The 18,038-nt window shown below is 38.7% G+C and overlaps 1 protein-coding gene across 1 annotated transcript in view; it reads right to left on the bottom strand.

The window, feature by feature from the left end:
- Positions 1–1,792: 1,792 nt before the first annotated feature.
- The window catches only part of LOC306876501 (TOX high mobility group box family member 3-like), a 55,518-nt gene continuing 39,272 nt past the window's right edge, over positions 1,793–18,038 (bottom strand). The window contains exons 3-7 of the mRNA XM_079427724.1: positions 12,877–13,125; positions 5,956–6,219; positions 5,613–5,840; positions 5,268–5,348; positions 1,793–4,289 (exon numbers count right to left, since the gene is read on the bottom strand). Of these exons, the coding sequence (XP_079283850.1) occupies positions 3,564–4,289; positions 5,268–5,348; positions 5,613–5,840; positions 5,956–6,219; positions 12,877–13,125 (1,548 nt within the window). The 3' untranslated portion in view covers positions 1,793–3,563. The remainder of the gene's footprint in view (positions 4,290–5,267; positions 5,349–5,612; positions 5,841–5,955; positions 6,220–12,876; positions 13,126–18,038) is intronic.

Raw genomic sequence — 18,038 nt, 5'->3', positions numbered from 1 at the left:
GCTAAAGAGACCACAAGCTACTGAGGCCTCAGGACACTGTCCTTTTGTCACACCGCTCCCACTGAATCTGTGCAATGTGCAGACAGCAGGGTAATGAAAGACACCAATCAATCATTGATTGATATTACAAAAATGGGACATTCACAATGCATATGACCTTTTCCTCTGTCTTTAACAAAGACTAAATTAAAATGCATGTCTATGCACTCACGCACACACACACACTAGGAGTGATGAATAGCAGTTGAATATTATAAAACTACTGTCTAATCACGTGACTGTGGTTTGAACTAGATTCTATAGATAGACATCATATGATTACTGGAGCGTAATTCTAGTCGAGGTGGAATTTATGTTTGCTTTGAAGAATTTATGGTAACGTTTTACTTTAAGATATATATTTATATATAAAGTCTGTAATTAAATACTTACCATCATGCCATTTCAAACCTGTATGGCTTTCTTTCTTTTGTGGAACATAGAGAATACTATATTATGTATATTGTTATATGGACAAAAACAGCTGAAATATTCTTCTTTATATATGTATGTCTATATATATAATAGAAAAAAAAATATATATATATATAATTTAAATACCACTGCACTTAATAGCACTGCTTTGCTTTCTTTACATATGAAGAAAGCAATTCATGCAGGTTTGGAATAACATAAGATGTGTAGATGACAGAAATGTAATTTTTAGGTAAACTACTAGCACTGTATGGAAAATATATTAAATATATGAATATATAGGCTATACAATGAAATTTAAATGAGGTCTGGATGATGGTCAGTTTTTTTCTTCTGTCCCTGAAATGGCACACGATTGAATTCAAAATCATTCAAGTGCCAACATCATTAGCTGTTGTTAGGACATGTAATCAGTTTTGAAAATATCTGCAAACCGTTATTTATTTATTCATCACTGGGGTGTGTCAGAGTTCCAACCCTTGTTGTGAGATATTTATCCTCACTGAGACCATGTGGATAACAAGGTTTACTAAATAACAAGTTACTGCATGCATTATTGATGCTGCCCTCCATGAGACTGTTCGGAATAATAAGCGCTATTTCCCGGCCCCTCATTACTGGCTGTTTTTAAAGGATGTGTTTGGTCGCCATGGACACCACTCTTACATTCTATGCTTAGCAATCTTCGCTCTCTCCCTCCTTCTCTCTCCCCACTTCTTGCCATTGAAATTCAGCGCATGTGGGGTACTCGCTGTTTTTAATTTTCATTTCATCATAGGCCCTTTAAGACTGTTGCCAGCACTTATTTGCAGTTTTCCTGTAGACCTCTCCACTACACCCTCTGACAGAACAGATGCTGCAATTAATCAAAGAGTGAGAGTGTGGGCTTCTCTGTGACACAAAACCCGACTCGAGAGCCAATCACTGCAGCCTCTCTTATGCAAATTGCACAAGCATTCTCAAAATTAACTAATTGGGTACAAAATACATATTGAGAATTCTATTAATGTGGAACAAGATATGCGCAGGCACAGATTCCTTCCCTTCTGTTGCATTCGGGCGTCTCTGTCTGGTGTAGCATGTAAGACACCAGCACCGCTCAGCAGATAAAGGTGTTCCGCTGTCCTCACGTGCTTATTGTGCATTTATGATATGCATTTATGAATTCGCAAATCCTACCTTCCCGCACAAATATTTGTGTCTGAGGGCTCAGAGGTCATTTTTAAAACGTGAAAACACCATGGAAAAGGAGACCGGTGTGAACAGGCATGAAGGAAAACAAACAGAAAATAAATCAATAAAAATACAACTGTATATCCCAAATCAACAGAATATTTTAAGTACTGATGTCTTTATTTTAAATCTTTCATAACTAACAAGGACACATTGAGGAAATATTTTATACAAAAGTATGGCTAATATAATCTTTGAAATTAATCAGTTCCTTGAAATAAATATTTTTGATTATTTTAATTGCAAACAGAGAGACAGAGAAATATAATACCAAAATTATGGCTAGTATCATATTGGTGATGATGATGATGATGATGATGATGCAATGCCTCTTTTTAATGTGGGGTTTTTTTTTGGTTGGCAAAAATAAAATTTAATAAATGACATTTATGATGTTTAAAAACAGGTGTAGTTTCCAACTGACATGAACTGTATTTATTTTACTGTCAGGTTTTTAAAAGCAATTAATTTTGAAATGTAAGCAAAAATACAAACAAATGATTTGCTGCTACTGTAACTCATAAAAAAGTAGAAAAGACCACTATGAGATAAAGCAGGTGACAGGCTAGCTTGCCAACGTCTGCATTTAAAGCCTCACATATTACAACTTTACAACAAGAGGTATGAAAAATGTACAACTTCATTTTCTTTTATCTTACCACTGATTCTTTTACAGCTGGCACAAAATACTTCCATGTCCTTTCTATGATAGTAAAAAAAGCATCTGATAAGACTCCCTTGTTGTGAAATGTAGGGTATTATGAAATAAAAATACCCCAATCAGTAAACCAACAGCCTAAATTGAGTAATTTAGCTTTTCCCCCCATAAAATAAGTTTTCATTACACAAAAGAAAATAACAGAAACATAACTTATTCAATACAACTTCTGAGGTAAAGATAATTACAGAGAAGACGTTTTTTTGGAGTACTGTTACTACATATGTTGAAGCGAATGCGCTTTTGAGGGTTTTGGCAAGAGGAGAAGAACTCCAAAAACGTTCTCTCCTCTTTCCTAAGAACACATACAGCAGGTCACAGAAGGTGTTTGGAGACGTGATGACTGAAATAACCTATGGAAGCCTGTCAAATAGTCCAGCAAAATGCCGAGTGTTTTACATCTTTTGAAAATTTCCTGTTTGATGACACGGTATGAGATGTGTCAAACACCACTTGGTTCTGAAAGCAGGATGATTTGATTGAGAGCTTCCCAACATTGACTGTTAAACAGTTTCACCCGTGGGAATGCCAAGAAGGATGATGGAAAAGGGAAGAAGAGAGGGCAGACTTGACGATACACTGGCCAGACAGTGCAAGAGCCATACAGCATGTCTCTGATGACCAGTTTAGTAGCAGTTCAATTCATCTCTTTTGCGAAGCAGTGCCTTCTTTAGAAATCCCCCATCCACAGAAATCCGGTCTTCTATTTTGTCTGGTGGTGAAAGCCAATCCAACCTCATAAATAAAGCCATTAAATAAAACCGTCAGGTGTTTCTGTGATCGTCTCTGAATGTTCTTCCCACACCATCATGTTCTGAAAGAGTTTAAACTCCACAAGAGAGAAACCAAATGAACTAAATATACTTACAAATGACTACTGGGCACTCAAGTCTATCAACAGACCTCCCGGTAGCTCAGCCTATCTTATAGACAAAAAATCCAGCTAAGACGCTTCGTCCTTTTAACACATATCTTATATCCATCTAGAACAAAGGACAGTTCTTTGTAAAACATTCATATTTCTTACACACTTCTTAAGTGCAACTTAAAAAAAGCAATCTTGTAACGATGCTTTTCAATAACTACTTCCTTCCAGCTTTCTCGCGGAGTCGCGACTGCGGGTCCGAGGGCTTTTGGTTCAGTAGATGCTCACTTGCGACAGGACCTGCGCGTGAGCCTGTACCTGTGAGGGGTGAGGCTGGGATGCAGGAGGGGGCGGCGGGCTGCCGAGAGAGGCAGAGTGCGGCGTGCCGGGCGAGTGCTGCACGGGCGAACACTGCGATTGCGGGAGATGATGCTGCTGCATTTGATGCTGCTGCATGTGCTGCATGTGCTGCATTTGCATTTGCTGCTGCTGTTGCATCTGTTGGTGCTGCTGCTGCATGTGGTGCTGCTGAAGCTGCTGCTGCAGATGATGCTGGAAATGCTGCTGCTGCATTTGCTGCTGAATCTGCTGGTGGTGCATTTGCTGCTGCTGCATTTGATGGTGCTGCAAGTGCTGCTGCATCTGCTGCTGCATGGAAGTGTGCCGGGGCTGCATCGGCGGACTCAATTGCGACGACACGCCCGACTGCGGACCGCCCGCTCCCATCTGCCCCAGCAGCTGCGACTGAACGCCGCCGGCCGTCATGTTCTGATGAGCTACCGTGACCGAGGTGACAATCTGGCTGCTGCCGACACGCATTTGCAGAGGTTTTGGGGCGATGGCTCGAGGCAGGGCCTGCTGGAGCGCCTGTGCCGCGGCAGACATCGAGGGGTGCTGGGATAGAGGGGAAGGCAGCATAAGCGTGGGCGACAGGCTGGTGGAGGCGAGAGTCTGCTGCACCGAGCGGATCGTCTGGGCCTCCGCTGACTCTGCGGCAGCCTGAAACAGAAATAGCGAGTGGTCAAATGAATTCTAGTACTCAACGGATTCTTTCTTATGTAGTGCCCTCTCCTTTATTAGTGCTGATCTGGTGACTGACTCGACAGAAAAGCTGTTCAGAGAAAATTGCTGCTGTCTTACATTCTGTGATCTAAAGAACTTGCCAAGAGGGGAATTTTTATTATTTAGTAGCCTAGTAGAAAATATCTGAAATAAGTCTTGCACACTGAAAATAACAAACTTTGTGCTTCAGAATTTCTGAAAAAATACATTTGCTCAATGCAATGTGATGCTAGCGTCATAAATGTAGCATAAATCTCTAGTATCTGAGTTGCTTGGACTTTAACAGACAGTACTGCTAAAATGTCTGTAAAACGATCTTAATTTTTTACAAGAAGCAACAAATATGCAAATGCTCCCGACTGCCTGGCTGATACAGCGAGTTAATGAGGCATGATGAATCATAAGAATATCTCATTCTAATTCATTAGCTGTATTTAATGCTATTTTTACACCTCTAGTGTGATGGAACAAACACATTCACAGTCACATTTAAGTATGCAAGAGAATTTTGTGTATGGAAAATCCAACTTTAAAATCCTTTCCAGCTGGTTTTTAGAAGTTCCGTTTGAGAAAATCAATTGATGTTAACTAATGTACAAAGAAATAAACACTTCTACTTGTTAAAGAAAAACTGCTGTTTTCAATTGCCTTTCAGCTGTCAGATCTACAATCGGCTCTTACATTGAAAAGTTTACTGTGTAGAAGGTCTTGTCTTTTAAAAGTGGTTAAGGACTCAAGGCAGAAGCTATTGAGCCTGAAAGTGAGCTGAAATATTATTCGGATACAGGTAAATAGAAATATAATAGAAACCATGAAGAATGGCAAAAAATAAAGACAACACAGTGAGCGGTAGTCTGAATTGAGGAAAGGAAAAACAGACAGACTGAGAGCTGTTTAAACAGAAAACATCTTCACCTTTGACACAAGGCTAGCGCGGTATGCTGCGAGAGCTTTCAGGTACTCTTTCTTTGCTGCTTCTGTTTTGCTTTTGTAAACCTGTGGAGAACAGAATACGTGAGGTGTGATAAACAGATAATTAGCAGAACATTGACTGGCAAGCATGCACTTCACAACAGGAGAGCCTGCAGGCTTCATCTCAGCCGGTAATAAAAAACTAAAGAAGGGTGAAAATATCAAGCAGTCTGTTAAAATACCTGACAAAATACATTCTGTGCAAAAATGAGAGTAGAAATTAAGAACATTTGTTATTCTAGCTCAAGCAAGAATGTTTTGTTATTACACAGGATTGCCGTTTGATACCTGTTTCTGCTCCTCTCCCAATCCATCCCACATAGAAGCTACTATCTTGGACACCTCTCCGAACGTGGCGTTAGGGTTCTGGCCTTTAATGGCTGCCTGGGTGTCTCTGAAGAACAGGGCGTATGCAGACACTGGCTTCTGGGGCTCATTGGGATCCTTCTTCTTCTTTTTCTTGGGCGTCTTAGGCTTCTTACCTGCGTCAGGGGCGGGACGCTTTTCACCAATCACCTGATGGAGAGAAGGCAGCTTGTTATAAAATGTCACTAATTGGATGTTGATTTCATTCTCAAATAAATGTTATGATGAAAACACCACACAAATGCATGGATTAAATGGCACTCACCCTGTTTCCTTCCTCTTGATCGTCTTCATTAATAGAGCTGGAGGGAGAGGGTGTGGCAGATTTGCTGGCGGGTGGGGATGGGGATGTGTGAGCAATGTTTGATCCGGTCATATTCAGCCCCAGCTGTGTGTTGATCTGGGACTGGTTGATGGTGGTTAGCTGGTTTTGTGACATCATGCCATTGGGGTTATGCATGCTAATGATGGAGCGCATCACCATGGTGGGGTTTGGAGGGTACTGACGGAGGTGGGTATGACCGACAGCCTGCAGAGCAAACAGACAACAAAAACATGTTTAGATATACACTACCTTACAAACGTTTAGTGGCAGTATTATTTTTTTAAAGGATGCATTAAATTGAATGCTACAAAACAATATTACAAAATATGTTTTGTTTTTTTTTTCAAATAAATGCTGTTCTGTTTAACTTTCTATTCATCAAAAAATCCTGAAAAAATGTCATTGTTTTCACAAAAATATTATGCAGCACAACCTTTACCACTCTGAGCACCAAATCAGCATCATCAGAAGAATCATGTGACACTGAAGACTAAAGTAATGCTGTTGAAAATTCAGCTTTCCATCACAGGAATAAATTACATTTTAAAATATATTCAAATAGAAAACATTTATATTCAATTGTAATAATATTTCACCTTATTTCATTTTTTCCAGCATTTTCAATCAAATAAATATAGCCTTCTTTCAAAAACAAACTATAGTCTATATTATATGCTAGTGCTAGACATATTGTGTTTTATATGTATATATATATATATTTTTTTTTTTCAGACAAAATAGTACAGAACTTAATATTGGCCATTTATCAGTTATTGGCCATTACAAAAAATAATTATCAGCTTATCTGTATTAGTCAGAGGTTTAGTATATTTGTAGTTAGGGGAAAATATAATTACCTCAATATAAAAGAAGAACTGAAGTAAAAGGAAAGTCCCAATCAAAACTAAAACAAAATGTATTGGGTGTGTTTGGAGGTGGGATACACAGGAACCTGATGTGCTTTGCATTGACTGAACAGTCTCCAAAAGCAACCAGATTACAGAGCAAGAATCAACAACTAGAGAAAACCAAGAGTTCATCTGATCGCCTTTGTTCATTTTTCATTCTACATCAACTCTCTCTCTCTTTCTCTCTCTCCATCTGGTATTCAGAGACTCAAACTCAATATCTGTATGTGTCAACACATCATAAAGCTGTGCACCTGGCCTTATTGGCCAGACCTGCTGAACCCTCTCCCTTAGTACAATATTCTAACACCTTCCCTCAAACACAGATTACATTTTTTATGTATTAATTCCCTGGGTACACGCAGCTTCATATCGAATCCGAGCCTTTTAAAAAAAACACAATCTACAAAACAATAGCTGTTTTCAACATCAGTTAGCACTTTTTTTTTTTAAAGAAACATACTGTAAAAAATGAAGCAAGTAAACTAGATAGAAAAATGGATAAATAAAAGAATCAATGACAGAATTGCACTGCCACAGAAATAAACACATTTGCATTAGTTTCATCGCTAGAATGCAGTGACAGAACCAGCAGCAGTCTTTGTGTCAGACCTGTCTACTGTGTTCATTAGTCACAACCATCTGTGTCACTTCAACACTAACAGTCAGCGATGCCCCGCATGAAATCACTATCATTCTCTATGCGTCTGTAATGTAAAGAGTGAAGGGAATCACAGAGATGTAAGGCAGCCTTTGAGGGCTCATATTTATCATCAAAGTCTCTGGGCTTTGTGTTCTGGCTCTCTTCCCCATGTGAACACTTCAACATGATCAATGATATGAACATGCAACATTTGTCAGACGACCATATGCCCACTTACTCTTTTGATTTTTTCCATGTACTGACTACGTTTGTGAATGAGGTCTCAGAAACGGTCAGAACTGGTCTTTAGTTTCAGGAGTACTTTGATCCGGTTGCACAAAGCAGAACAGATGTGGAAATAATTCCCGTGGCAGATTATGAAAAAGAGGCTGCGATTTATCTTGAAGCATCTAATGATTTGACAACATTAGAAACATGAGATGATTTTGTATAAAACAGGTATTTATGTGTAGAATCGGTAGATGGAAAATAAAGAAGGCTGAATGAGCATTCAAACTAAAGCCGCACAAACACCAGTCAGCTTTTGCTAATAGCAGCCTTTGTAGGCAATGAAAGAAATGTGATTTCTGCTGTCAGAGTGGTTTAGCTGGTAGAATGAGTGAGTCAGTATCCGATCTGTTTATTTATGTCCCTGCTGCACACCCTCCATTTGCATTTTGATTGGAACATTGTCTGCTGACACACAGCTCACATCTACACAGATGCTTTTGATAGTCTTCATAAATCTGTAAATAACTTCTTATCTTAAGAGCAAAGAGGCCAGATGTGCCCTATCCGCTCCTCTGTGTGTTTGCGTGTGCTTGTGCAAATGTTGCTATTATTCCAGCAATCAGCCCATCTCAGCTGACTGTATTCCAGCAAAAAATAACCTTTTTCTCCTCATATCTTTATTCCCCGACATACTTTACTAAAGGCACAAAAGCTTTCGAATTTAAAAGGCGCCAAAAAGAGATGCTGACCAAACAGCCACGCCACACAACAAGCCCCTTGTCCGACACACTGAGACGTTTGATGGATGACTGTTTGGTTCTGCCTCAAATAGTATCCTCACCCCTTTCATCAAAAGCAGGAACCGCAACTAATCAGTCAAGAAAATATAGTGGGGGGAAAAAAACAGCCCAGACCTCTTTTTCCAGCATGTGTTCATAACCATAACATAACCAATACTGCTTTCAGACGATCGGGATAAGAATCTGAAGATGCCGTATCAAAGGCTGAGAGTCTCGGGTCTGCTCTTTAAGATACTGGCCTCGGGATTCTGTGGGGGGTGGGAATGGAATTGGAGAGTTTATTAAAAGCAGCTTGGTATGAGCTGTTCCATGCTGAAAAGAATGTTAACAAGTTCAATTTCCATTCAATCTTTCCATGGAGCTCTTGGAAATGTTCCATAACAGAAAAAGGAGTAAAATCATCTATATGGTAATTATGAGGATGAATCTTACAAGTTTGGCGAGTGTGAAAAGGTCAGCTCTATTATGAATAGTTTATCAGACCCCCGCACATATTCACAGCTGCACTGGAACCTTAACCAACATGCTGCTTTATTTTTCAACCATTTATGGGCACCTGCATAACTGGCTTGAGAAAAAAAATAATAAGAAAATGGAATTTTGAATGCTTGCAGAGACCATGGTAGCGTGAAAATAAATTGTCTTCTACTCATATTTCTCCTCCACCTACTCACTCTCCTCTCTCACTCCATCTACAAAACACACACACATTCTCTCGTTTCATGCAGCTCATATACTGTTCGTGCTCAATGCACCCTGTACGAATTATCCCCTTTGAAACAAAATGTCCACAAACATCGTTCCGATGCCTTAAAAAAGACTAGTCTACAACCTACCTCTCTCCTCACTCTCATCTCTTTTCCTTACCTCCTTCCTCCTTTCCCGTTGCTCTATGGGTATTTAAAACTTGTTCAACATGATTTCATTTCATTTCAAGTACTGGCTGAGAAAACTAAATTACAGAATCAATCACATAGAAGGTCAGGCTGAGACTTCATTACAAGTATTGCATGCCTGCATGAATATCTTTCATTTCTTACTGGCCCAATATGTCACAATGGCTGTCTGACAAAAAAAGAAGAAAAAGAAAAACATGAAGGTGAAGGGGGAGAAAAAAAAAATCCACTTTCAGAGATTGATGTACAACTGATGTCACAACTACTCAGCTTGGAGATAAGATAACAGAAATGTGTAAAGAGAAAGAGTGGGGGAGAAAGGAAAGTGTGAGAGAGAAAGTGCACACGTGTGTGTGTGTGTGTGTGTGTGTGTGTGTGTGTGTGTGTGTGTGTTTGTGTGGTATTGGAGGAGAAGAAAATTATAGTTTCTGCAACACTGGTCATATTTTCCATTTTATTCACAGACACAGCAGTCAGACCCTAGTCAGTTTGTGAGGGATCATGTTTCACTGTAGATTGCTTCGAATCCCACAAACACCTGCTCTGCATAAATACACTGCTCGTTCATTATATTTTTCACTTAGGTAAAATAATAATGTTTATTTAATATTTTTTTATACATCTATAGATATATTCTTTAGTCTCTACAAAAAACAAATGAACAAAATAATGCATTGCATTGCAGTGTATCAAAAGAACAAATAAACCGCTTTTAGATTGTTGCTATTGCATTTCAATTCATGCACACTGCTTAAAAAATGAGATGCAAGTAAAATAGGAATGCTAAACCTGCTCTGCACAACCTCCAAGAACACCTTTTTTTAACTAAATAGGTGAACACATCATTTGTGTCTTCATTGGTTGCCGTCTACTCTGAGATCCAGTCAGAACCCAGATTCCAGCGAGTCTCAAACAAGATGCAGGAGCTTGTTAGGAGAACAGATTCAATAAATAATGACTTCACATTCTGAATCCCGCCAGACTTCTTCACAGCTGAGAAATGGATTTTGCCGAGTTGGGTTCGGCCAGCAGCATCTGCGGCTAATTTCGCCTGACATACGTGAAGCATTAAAGGGAAGGAATTAGAGGAATTGTTGGCTTTAATGCAGAAACGCAAAGGGCAGATGAAACTAGCACAGGTACGCTGTTCTGTTTTGATCCCTCATAGATCTGTTTAAGTTACACTTAAGAGTTGGAATAGATTTTTTGAGGCAATGTATAAATTGTCTTGACATACATTTTTATTTTATTCCCTTGCTGCCCATCTGTCTTAAATATTACAACAACTGGATCCCAAATTGTACTTAATGGCCTGTCTTTTTGCATTAAATGTACAATTATAATTCTAAAATGCATCAACATGACTGAAGGACGACGTTGGAGGTTACAGTGCTAACTTCCGCTAACCCTTAGCGAGTCCTTTTATAAATGTGAGGCATTGACTCAAAGGCACGGCGCTGTCTGTACCAGTCCCAGAGAGCAGAACAAACTGAGATCAATTCCATTAAGAGGAGAGAGACTGAGAGTCTTTCAGGAGGACAATGAGTGATGAGTGATAGAGAAGAATCAGAGGGACGTCACAATGCCACCAGGCACAGAGCAGAGTGCCCTCATTCTCCCCCAAACCCTCTAATATAGTCCCCACACAATCAGAACCACTGCCCACAGAAAGAGCTGCTAAAGAGGAATAATGTTGGAGAATCAAATCTAATCCCTTCACAGCGCAGTGAGAACAGGCCGTGTTGTAATTGTGTCAAGGTTCCGTTTTTCTTCCAGATGCATACGAGCTTAACTGACCATGAAATGAAAATTCTTTAGGCAAAAAGCCTTCCGGCGGTCACTTATGCAGCACAGATATTTTAAAAGCTGCAATTATTTTACTTGCCAGCAGCACGGATGGTCAGGAAAAGAGCAATCAAATTTGATGGTGCCTATCCATATTGGAATGTAAATAAAGATATATTATTCCACATATACATTGTAGGTTAAGGGAAAGCGAGGAAATTCAGAATGAAAATAAAAATAAAAAACAGTTCATGAAAAATATCAAAAACTGAAACATCACAAGCCTGCCAACGCATCATCTGCTGGCTAATGTCACTTTGTGTCCTTTTATGCATTCAAATTTCTCTGATAGTGATTTAATTTCTATAATAGCGGTTTTAAAATATCTAGTCTAGTCATGGCATTTTCAATATTTCCTCTTCGATGAATCCACGTCTGTGGCATTTAGGAGCCATTTCTCTATCTGAATTAACAGCCATAAAATCTTGATCATAAAACATAATTATTAAGAAGCAAATGCTTGCCTAGACCTTTATTTTATCTTACATGTTAGTCATCACATCAACACAAGGTTAAAAAAAATATATTCAGCTAAGCTGACCAATTTTATTGCATGCCTTCATTGTCTATCTGTTGTCTTTTCAAAATATTGTCATTTACTAATCCTCATGTTGTTCTAAGCACTTATGACTTTATTTCTTCCATGGAACACAAAAATAGAAACTTTAATCAATAATAGTCACTCTTTTCCATGAAGTCACAATGAATGAGGATTAGAATTTATAGTCTTCAAGAAGTTTGGAAAACAACCATTATAATACCTTTACCATTGAAAAATCATGTCTTGTGCACTGTAATCCAAGTCTTAAGAAGCCATCCAATCGCTTTGTGTGTTGTTAATTAATTATATATATTTTTTTAATCTAGTAAACTGTTAACCATTACTACCAGATCACAGACTTGAACCTAAGAACTAGTCACAAGTTTGAATGAATCATTCAGCCTAGTTTTGCAAACTGGATGAACTGAATTAATGGACAGATGCGACGCAACAGAACAGTTCTGTTCAAGAACTGATTATTGTTACTTGTCTCACAAACATTGTGGTAAGGGCTAGGGCAAAAATGCATGACATATAGGGAACTTATATGGTGGGTTCATTTTGGAGTTCTCCTCCAGTTCTAATTCACTTTCATAAAAAATGGAAAGTGTGGCCAGGATATTACCTTTTGAGCTCCATGGAAGATGATAAGAAATTACGACATAATTTATATTTATGGATGAACTCCCCTTTAAGGCTTTATCTACAAATCCAAATCCAGTTTTATAACAACAGCACATATCGTCAGCCACCTTGATTTGTTTTGCACATAACACCTTTGTCCAACATATTTGCATTTAGAGGAGGAAACCTACCTGGATTTAAATCCTCACTAAAATGCAGGTGGCTCTAAAAGCTAAATGTAACTGCCAGTGAATGATGTTGTGGAAATATTTTTTGTGTAATTTTTGACTTTGCATAATGACTGCCTTCATCTGCAAACATTAAGATCTTTAAAATGTTCAAGCAAATAACCAAAGAATAACCAGACACTTACTCCTGGATGTCCATTGTTGATTTGTCCTTCTTGCTCCATCATATTTCTGGAGATGGTGATTGAGGGCAGCTCCAGGCTCTGGGGTGGGAACTGAGGGGTGAACGACCCCCGCTGAGAGTTGAGGTGGTCAGGTAGCCCGGGGAAATGTGAGTCCACCTCCTGGAGGCCCATACCAGGCTCGGTCTCAGGAGGAGGGGTGATGGGGGGTATTTCGAACTCCTCGTCACCAAGACTTGGAGTATGAAACGTCTAAGAAAATGACAAAGGAGAAAATCAGGGATGAATGTTGCCCAAAATTTGGTGAGGGCCTGCAAAGTTGAAAACCTGAAAATCACTATGATGTTACACTATAGAAATTTAACACAACCTACAGACTTCTCATAACATAAGTTGGAAACACATTTCATTTCAGCGCTGTGAAATATCTGTTGACCAGAGCAGAAGAGATAAGAAAACCTATTTAATACTTGTACAAGAAATGGATGTTTATTCTGACCCAAATATTCTGACCCAAACCATTACATTCTCCATGAAACAGGATGTGAAAAAAGATGTCTGAATCTGAAATGCAACATTGTGTGGCTATCAGACTCACAGGAGGACAAAATAAAAGCTGCTTAATCCAAGCTGGATGATGTTGGCTGGAGGAGAAAAGAAAGTGCAGGGAGTGATGGGTTTAGAGAACGTTCACACAGATTATTTCGGCTGTCCAGAAGTGTTGCACTTTGTTCTTCTCAGTTGCACCTCCAAATCTGCTCATCAAACAACCAAATCCCTCCGCCTATGAATTACAGCCTATCGTCACACTTAATTTGCTTATGTTGACTACCTGCTCTGGGCTCCTCATCGAGGAATTCACTGACCTCCGCTCCTCTCTCTCTTTTTCTTTGTTTCTTCCTGTCTCCCTCAATTTCTTTCTTTATGTATTCAGAACCTCTCGTTTCGTGTTCAATCCTGTTCTCAATCTTCACTTTAATACTCTCAACGTGCATCCTTCACTGCCTCAAAAAACATATCAACATCATGCCAACACATCATCCATCCTCTAAAGCTGTTTGTCTTTCTTCCTGCTATCACTCTATATCTTGTCTTTCATATTCCCACTTCCTCATTCTCAACCTTCTTTCCTTCCAGTTTTATTCACACTCTTTTGTAAAAGCATAATGTGCACAGGGAATCTGCCAACACATTAGACATTTTATTAGAGCACATTAATGCTTTTCTTATTTTAGAGCAGGTACATATTCAAACAAACATACAGACATGCCACAGTGGGACTTCTCCTACATCCAAGCCAAACTCTCATAAAAACTTTTCGTCATTTTTTATTTTAATTTAGACATTTTTAGTACTTTTATTAAGAGATTTTCTTCATAGCCATTGAGTGGTCATAATATGGGTGGTTTTGGGGTTCCTTGCTACCCTAATGGGGACATTTTGGTTCTCACAATGTAGGCAAAACCTGACCACCACCCCCCCCATCCACAAAACACACATATATCTGGACTCAAAGCTCATTCAATGCCTGTATGATGAGATCCAGCCGAGGGGTAAGGCTAATAATCAGTTCTTTTTCGTCACCTCTCCCTCTTATTTCATTTTTTATGTGGCTCCATTCCAGCATTTAACTTGCAGCGTTTTTTTCCACAGCTGTGAGCAGCGGATCTTGTAAAGGCAGTGGTGTGTTCTGTCATAGTGAAGGCCAGGGGCTTGCAGTGCCTAACACATGTTCACATTACCTCCAACTAAAGCCATTAGTGGCCGGCCCAGCACTGTTTCACACTTCTCCATTAACACACAAGCTACAAACTCATTTTCCCTCCCTGTGGCATTGCAGCAGTTAACAGTGTGTTAATCAAAACAGCAGCGTTGAGGCATTAATAATAAAAAATTGTGTCATGAGAGAAGAACGCTTCGAATATCATGCACATGGCAGTGATCACAAGACATCACTGACATTGAATTTAAAGGCCAACAGGGAGGTCAAAAAAAAAAAAAAAACAGAGAGCGAGGGAGAAGAACTAAATAAAAAATAAATACAAGATTGATACAACACAGGGAAACAGGACGGATGAATGATGGCAAAGCAGAGAAAACAGGAAGAGAGAGGGAGAGAGTGGTGCTCTTTTCATTTACTTTGCGTCATGACCTTTCTCTATGAATAAGACCTGCAGTGCCAGCATGTTTTCACAGTACAATACCACAGAGGGAAAGAAAGAGTGAGAAGGAGAGAGAGGGAGAGAAAAAGAGAGTGGCCCGACCTAAATGTCCCAACAACACACAGCTGTGCTGTAAGATCTGATACGACATTCAAAGATCAAATGTGAGGTACATATAGTCACTGACCTTTACAAATAACAAAACAAAACACTGAACACAATGAGATGAGAGAGAGAAGGCAGAGATTAAATTAACAGCTGCTCTCGGAGACAGTGAGGTGGTGTGTGTAAATGAGAATTGAGATATGGTGGTAGCATGACTGAAGTATACAGAAGCTGTCAGCTGTCAGTGTTAGTGCTGGTGTTGTCGGATGAGGTAGTAGGTCACTGGAGACTGTATTTGTGTGTGCGGTGAAAGCTCAGGTCAGTGTGTGTAAAGTGGCCTCAATCTTCAGTACGGAGGAGGAAAGTACTGTTTTTAAGTATGTTCGCACTGTTTTTGTTTTACGTAAGCGGTCTTGGATAAGTTTCAATTGTATGAGAAACTTTCAAACAAATTTATTCCACTCTAAATGAGCTAAACTGACCACAAAACGAAAACAAAAGAAATGAACTGAGGCACTTTAAAAACTAAAGTTACTTTCAATTTCAAATGTAAATGCAAGTTCAACTAGGTTCATTTTCATTTGGTTCACTTTTTGGTCTACTTATAGGTGAACCGAACTCAGGTGTCTTTGTTCAATAAAACAAAGATATAGATCTTCAGGCATTGATAACACATCATTATAATATTTAGTTTTTTATTGCTTAAAAGAGAATATGAACCCAATAAAACAGAACGCATAGAACAGTTCATATGAATATATGTTTTGAGGCAAATTTTGGCAAAACCAATTGTGATAAATTAATAATGTTTATTAAAAAAACATCATGAGATTAATCACAATTGATTTTAATTTTCAAACAGCCTCAGGTTATACATATATCATCTGTACGCACAATACAATAGTGTAATATTTCTGTCAAAATTTCCTCTCTTTACCTGGCGGTCCGACCCTCAAGCATTCATTAGTGCAGAATACTAAAGCAAGACCTTTGAGAGTCTGGGTGGAGTTTACAGTACTGCTTATTATTCTTTAATCTCTGCAATTATTTTCATTTGTATGCTAATCTGTAAAGGCCAAACTTTTTAAAAATACTATGTGAACTAAAAGACCCAAAAATGAAAATTCTGTCATTATTTACTCAAGCTCACATCGTTTCAAACCTGTATGACTTACTTTCTTCTGTGGAACACAAAAGAACATTTAAGCCATGTTTATTTGTTTTTTCTTGTCCGTACAATGAAGGTCATTGGTAACCAGAACTGTTTTTAGACATAACTCCTTTTGTGTTGCATGCAGGTTTTAAACTAAATGAGGGTAAGTAAATGATGGCATAATTTTCATTCTTGGATTAACTATACCTTTAATATAACATAATCTAACAGATTTGTTCTAAACACCCAACTTGCATTTATTCATCAGCCCCAGTATGCTAAACTGAGATGACCAAGGTAAAGCAATAGCACCGATTATGGAGCAATAAGCCCTTTCACTTTGTAGATTTAGTAAACTGATTCAGCAGAGACATAAGCAGCAGTTGTTAAAAGGCAGTGCATTACAATTACTGAGCATGATGGTTAGGAGGATCGATAGAGCAAAGCTCCTAACATCAGCTGAGCAGAGAGAAAAGCGCTCCTCAGATGACAGTGGCAAAGACTCTCAGAGTCCAATAGCAGCCATTCCAAATCCATTTCTACATATACAGAAGTGATTACATGTGTGTAATGAGATTGTGTGTGATAAGTGATATTACTAAGTGGAACTGAATATGGCCGTATCAGTTTCGGTCCAACAGCAGGAAGGAAGAGGTCACCTTATCAAGCACTGTGATATACTGTTTCCATATCATGTTGCATCACAACATTCAAGATAATGTGGTTTACATATATTATCATATTTGAAATATGTGAATTATTGACAATTTGCAATATTAAATAGTTTAGCATTGCATTATATGTATGTGAACATTGCATTAGGGCTGTGCAATTAATCGAATTTCGATTTCGATTTCGGGTCTCAACGATCACAAAAATGGTGTAATCGAAAAAAAAACGATTATTCACTTTTTTTTTAAAGTTATTTTGACCTGCGTTCTGACGCGCGCGCGCCCATCCGCACTTTCGCCCTTCCAGAAGCCCGAACTCTCTCACTCTATACTGTCAGCGAAGAAGTTGCGTATGTGGTATCTGATCGCATTTAAAAATCAGCGCGAGTGAAGATGGCAGAAAAAGAGCAGACAGAGACACTGGATGCTGAGGAAGACCCACTGAAGTGGTGGAAGGAATCTCAGAGAATCTTCCCACGTCTTTCCAACCTGGCAAGGAAATATCTTTTATATTCCAGCCACAAATTCTTCATCAGAGCGAGTCTTTAGCACTAGGGGAAATATTGTCTCCTGCTTGCGTTCATCACTGAAACCAGATCATGTGAATAGGCTGGTGTTTCTGGCTAAAAACCTTTAAGGTTTAGATCTGTAACCCTATCAGCATTTTGGCCATGTTGAAACATGTTTACATAGGCTAAAGTTGAAGTTAAACATATTTGCTGTTAGTTCTGAGCGATAGTGTGCCAGCCTTAAAATATTCTTGGACTGAGTTACTGACCGGAATTTTATTGTTAATTATGTTTAAAATGTAGAATGTTGTAAAATGTTGTTTTGCATTTTTCAGTTTGTTAAGGCACATACGTGAGCAAATTTATTTTGGACTAATTTATTTATTATTTTATTTACTATTTATATTTTATTTATTACTTGTTTTCAAAAGATTGTGGAAGTGCACTACATTGTTGATCTTGTTTGCCTTTATCTGTTTTATCTGTCTTAATCTGTTTTAAGGAGAATTCACTGTTCTGTTCAATAAATGCAACATATTTCCAAAGTCAATGAGTAATCGTGTAA

Source organism: Barbus barbus (assembly GCF_936440315.1).
Source record: "Barbus barbus genome assembly, chromosome: 1".
Taxonomy (NCBI): Eukaryota; Metazoa; Chordata; class Actinopteri; order Cypriniformes; family Cyprinidae; genus Barbus; species Barbus barbus.
Note: the sequence above shows the minus strand (reverse complement) of the source record. Positions and strands in the feature narration are given on the sequence as shown.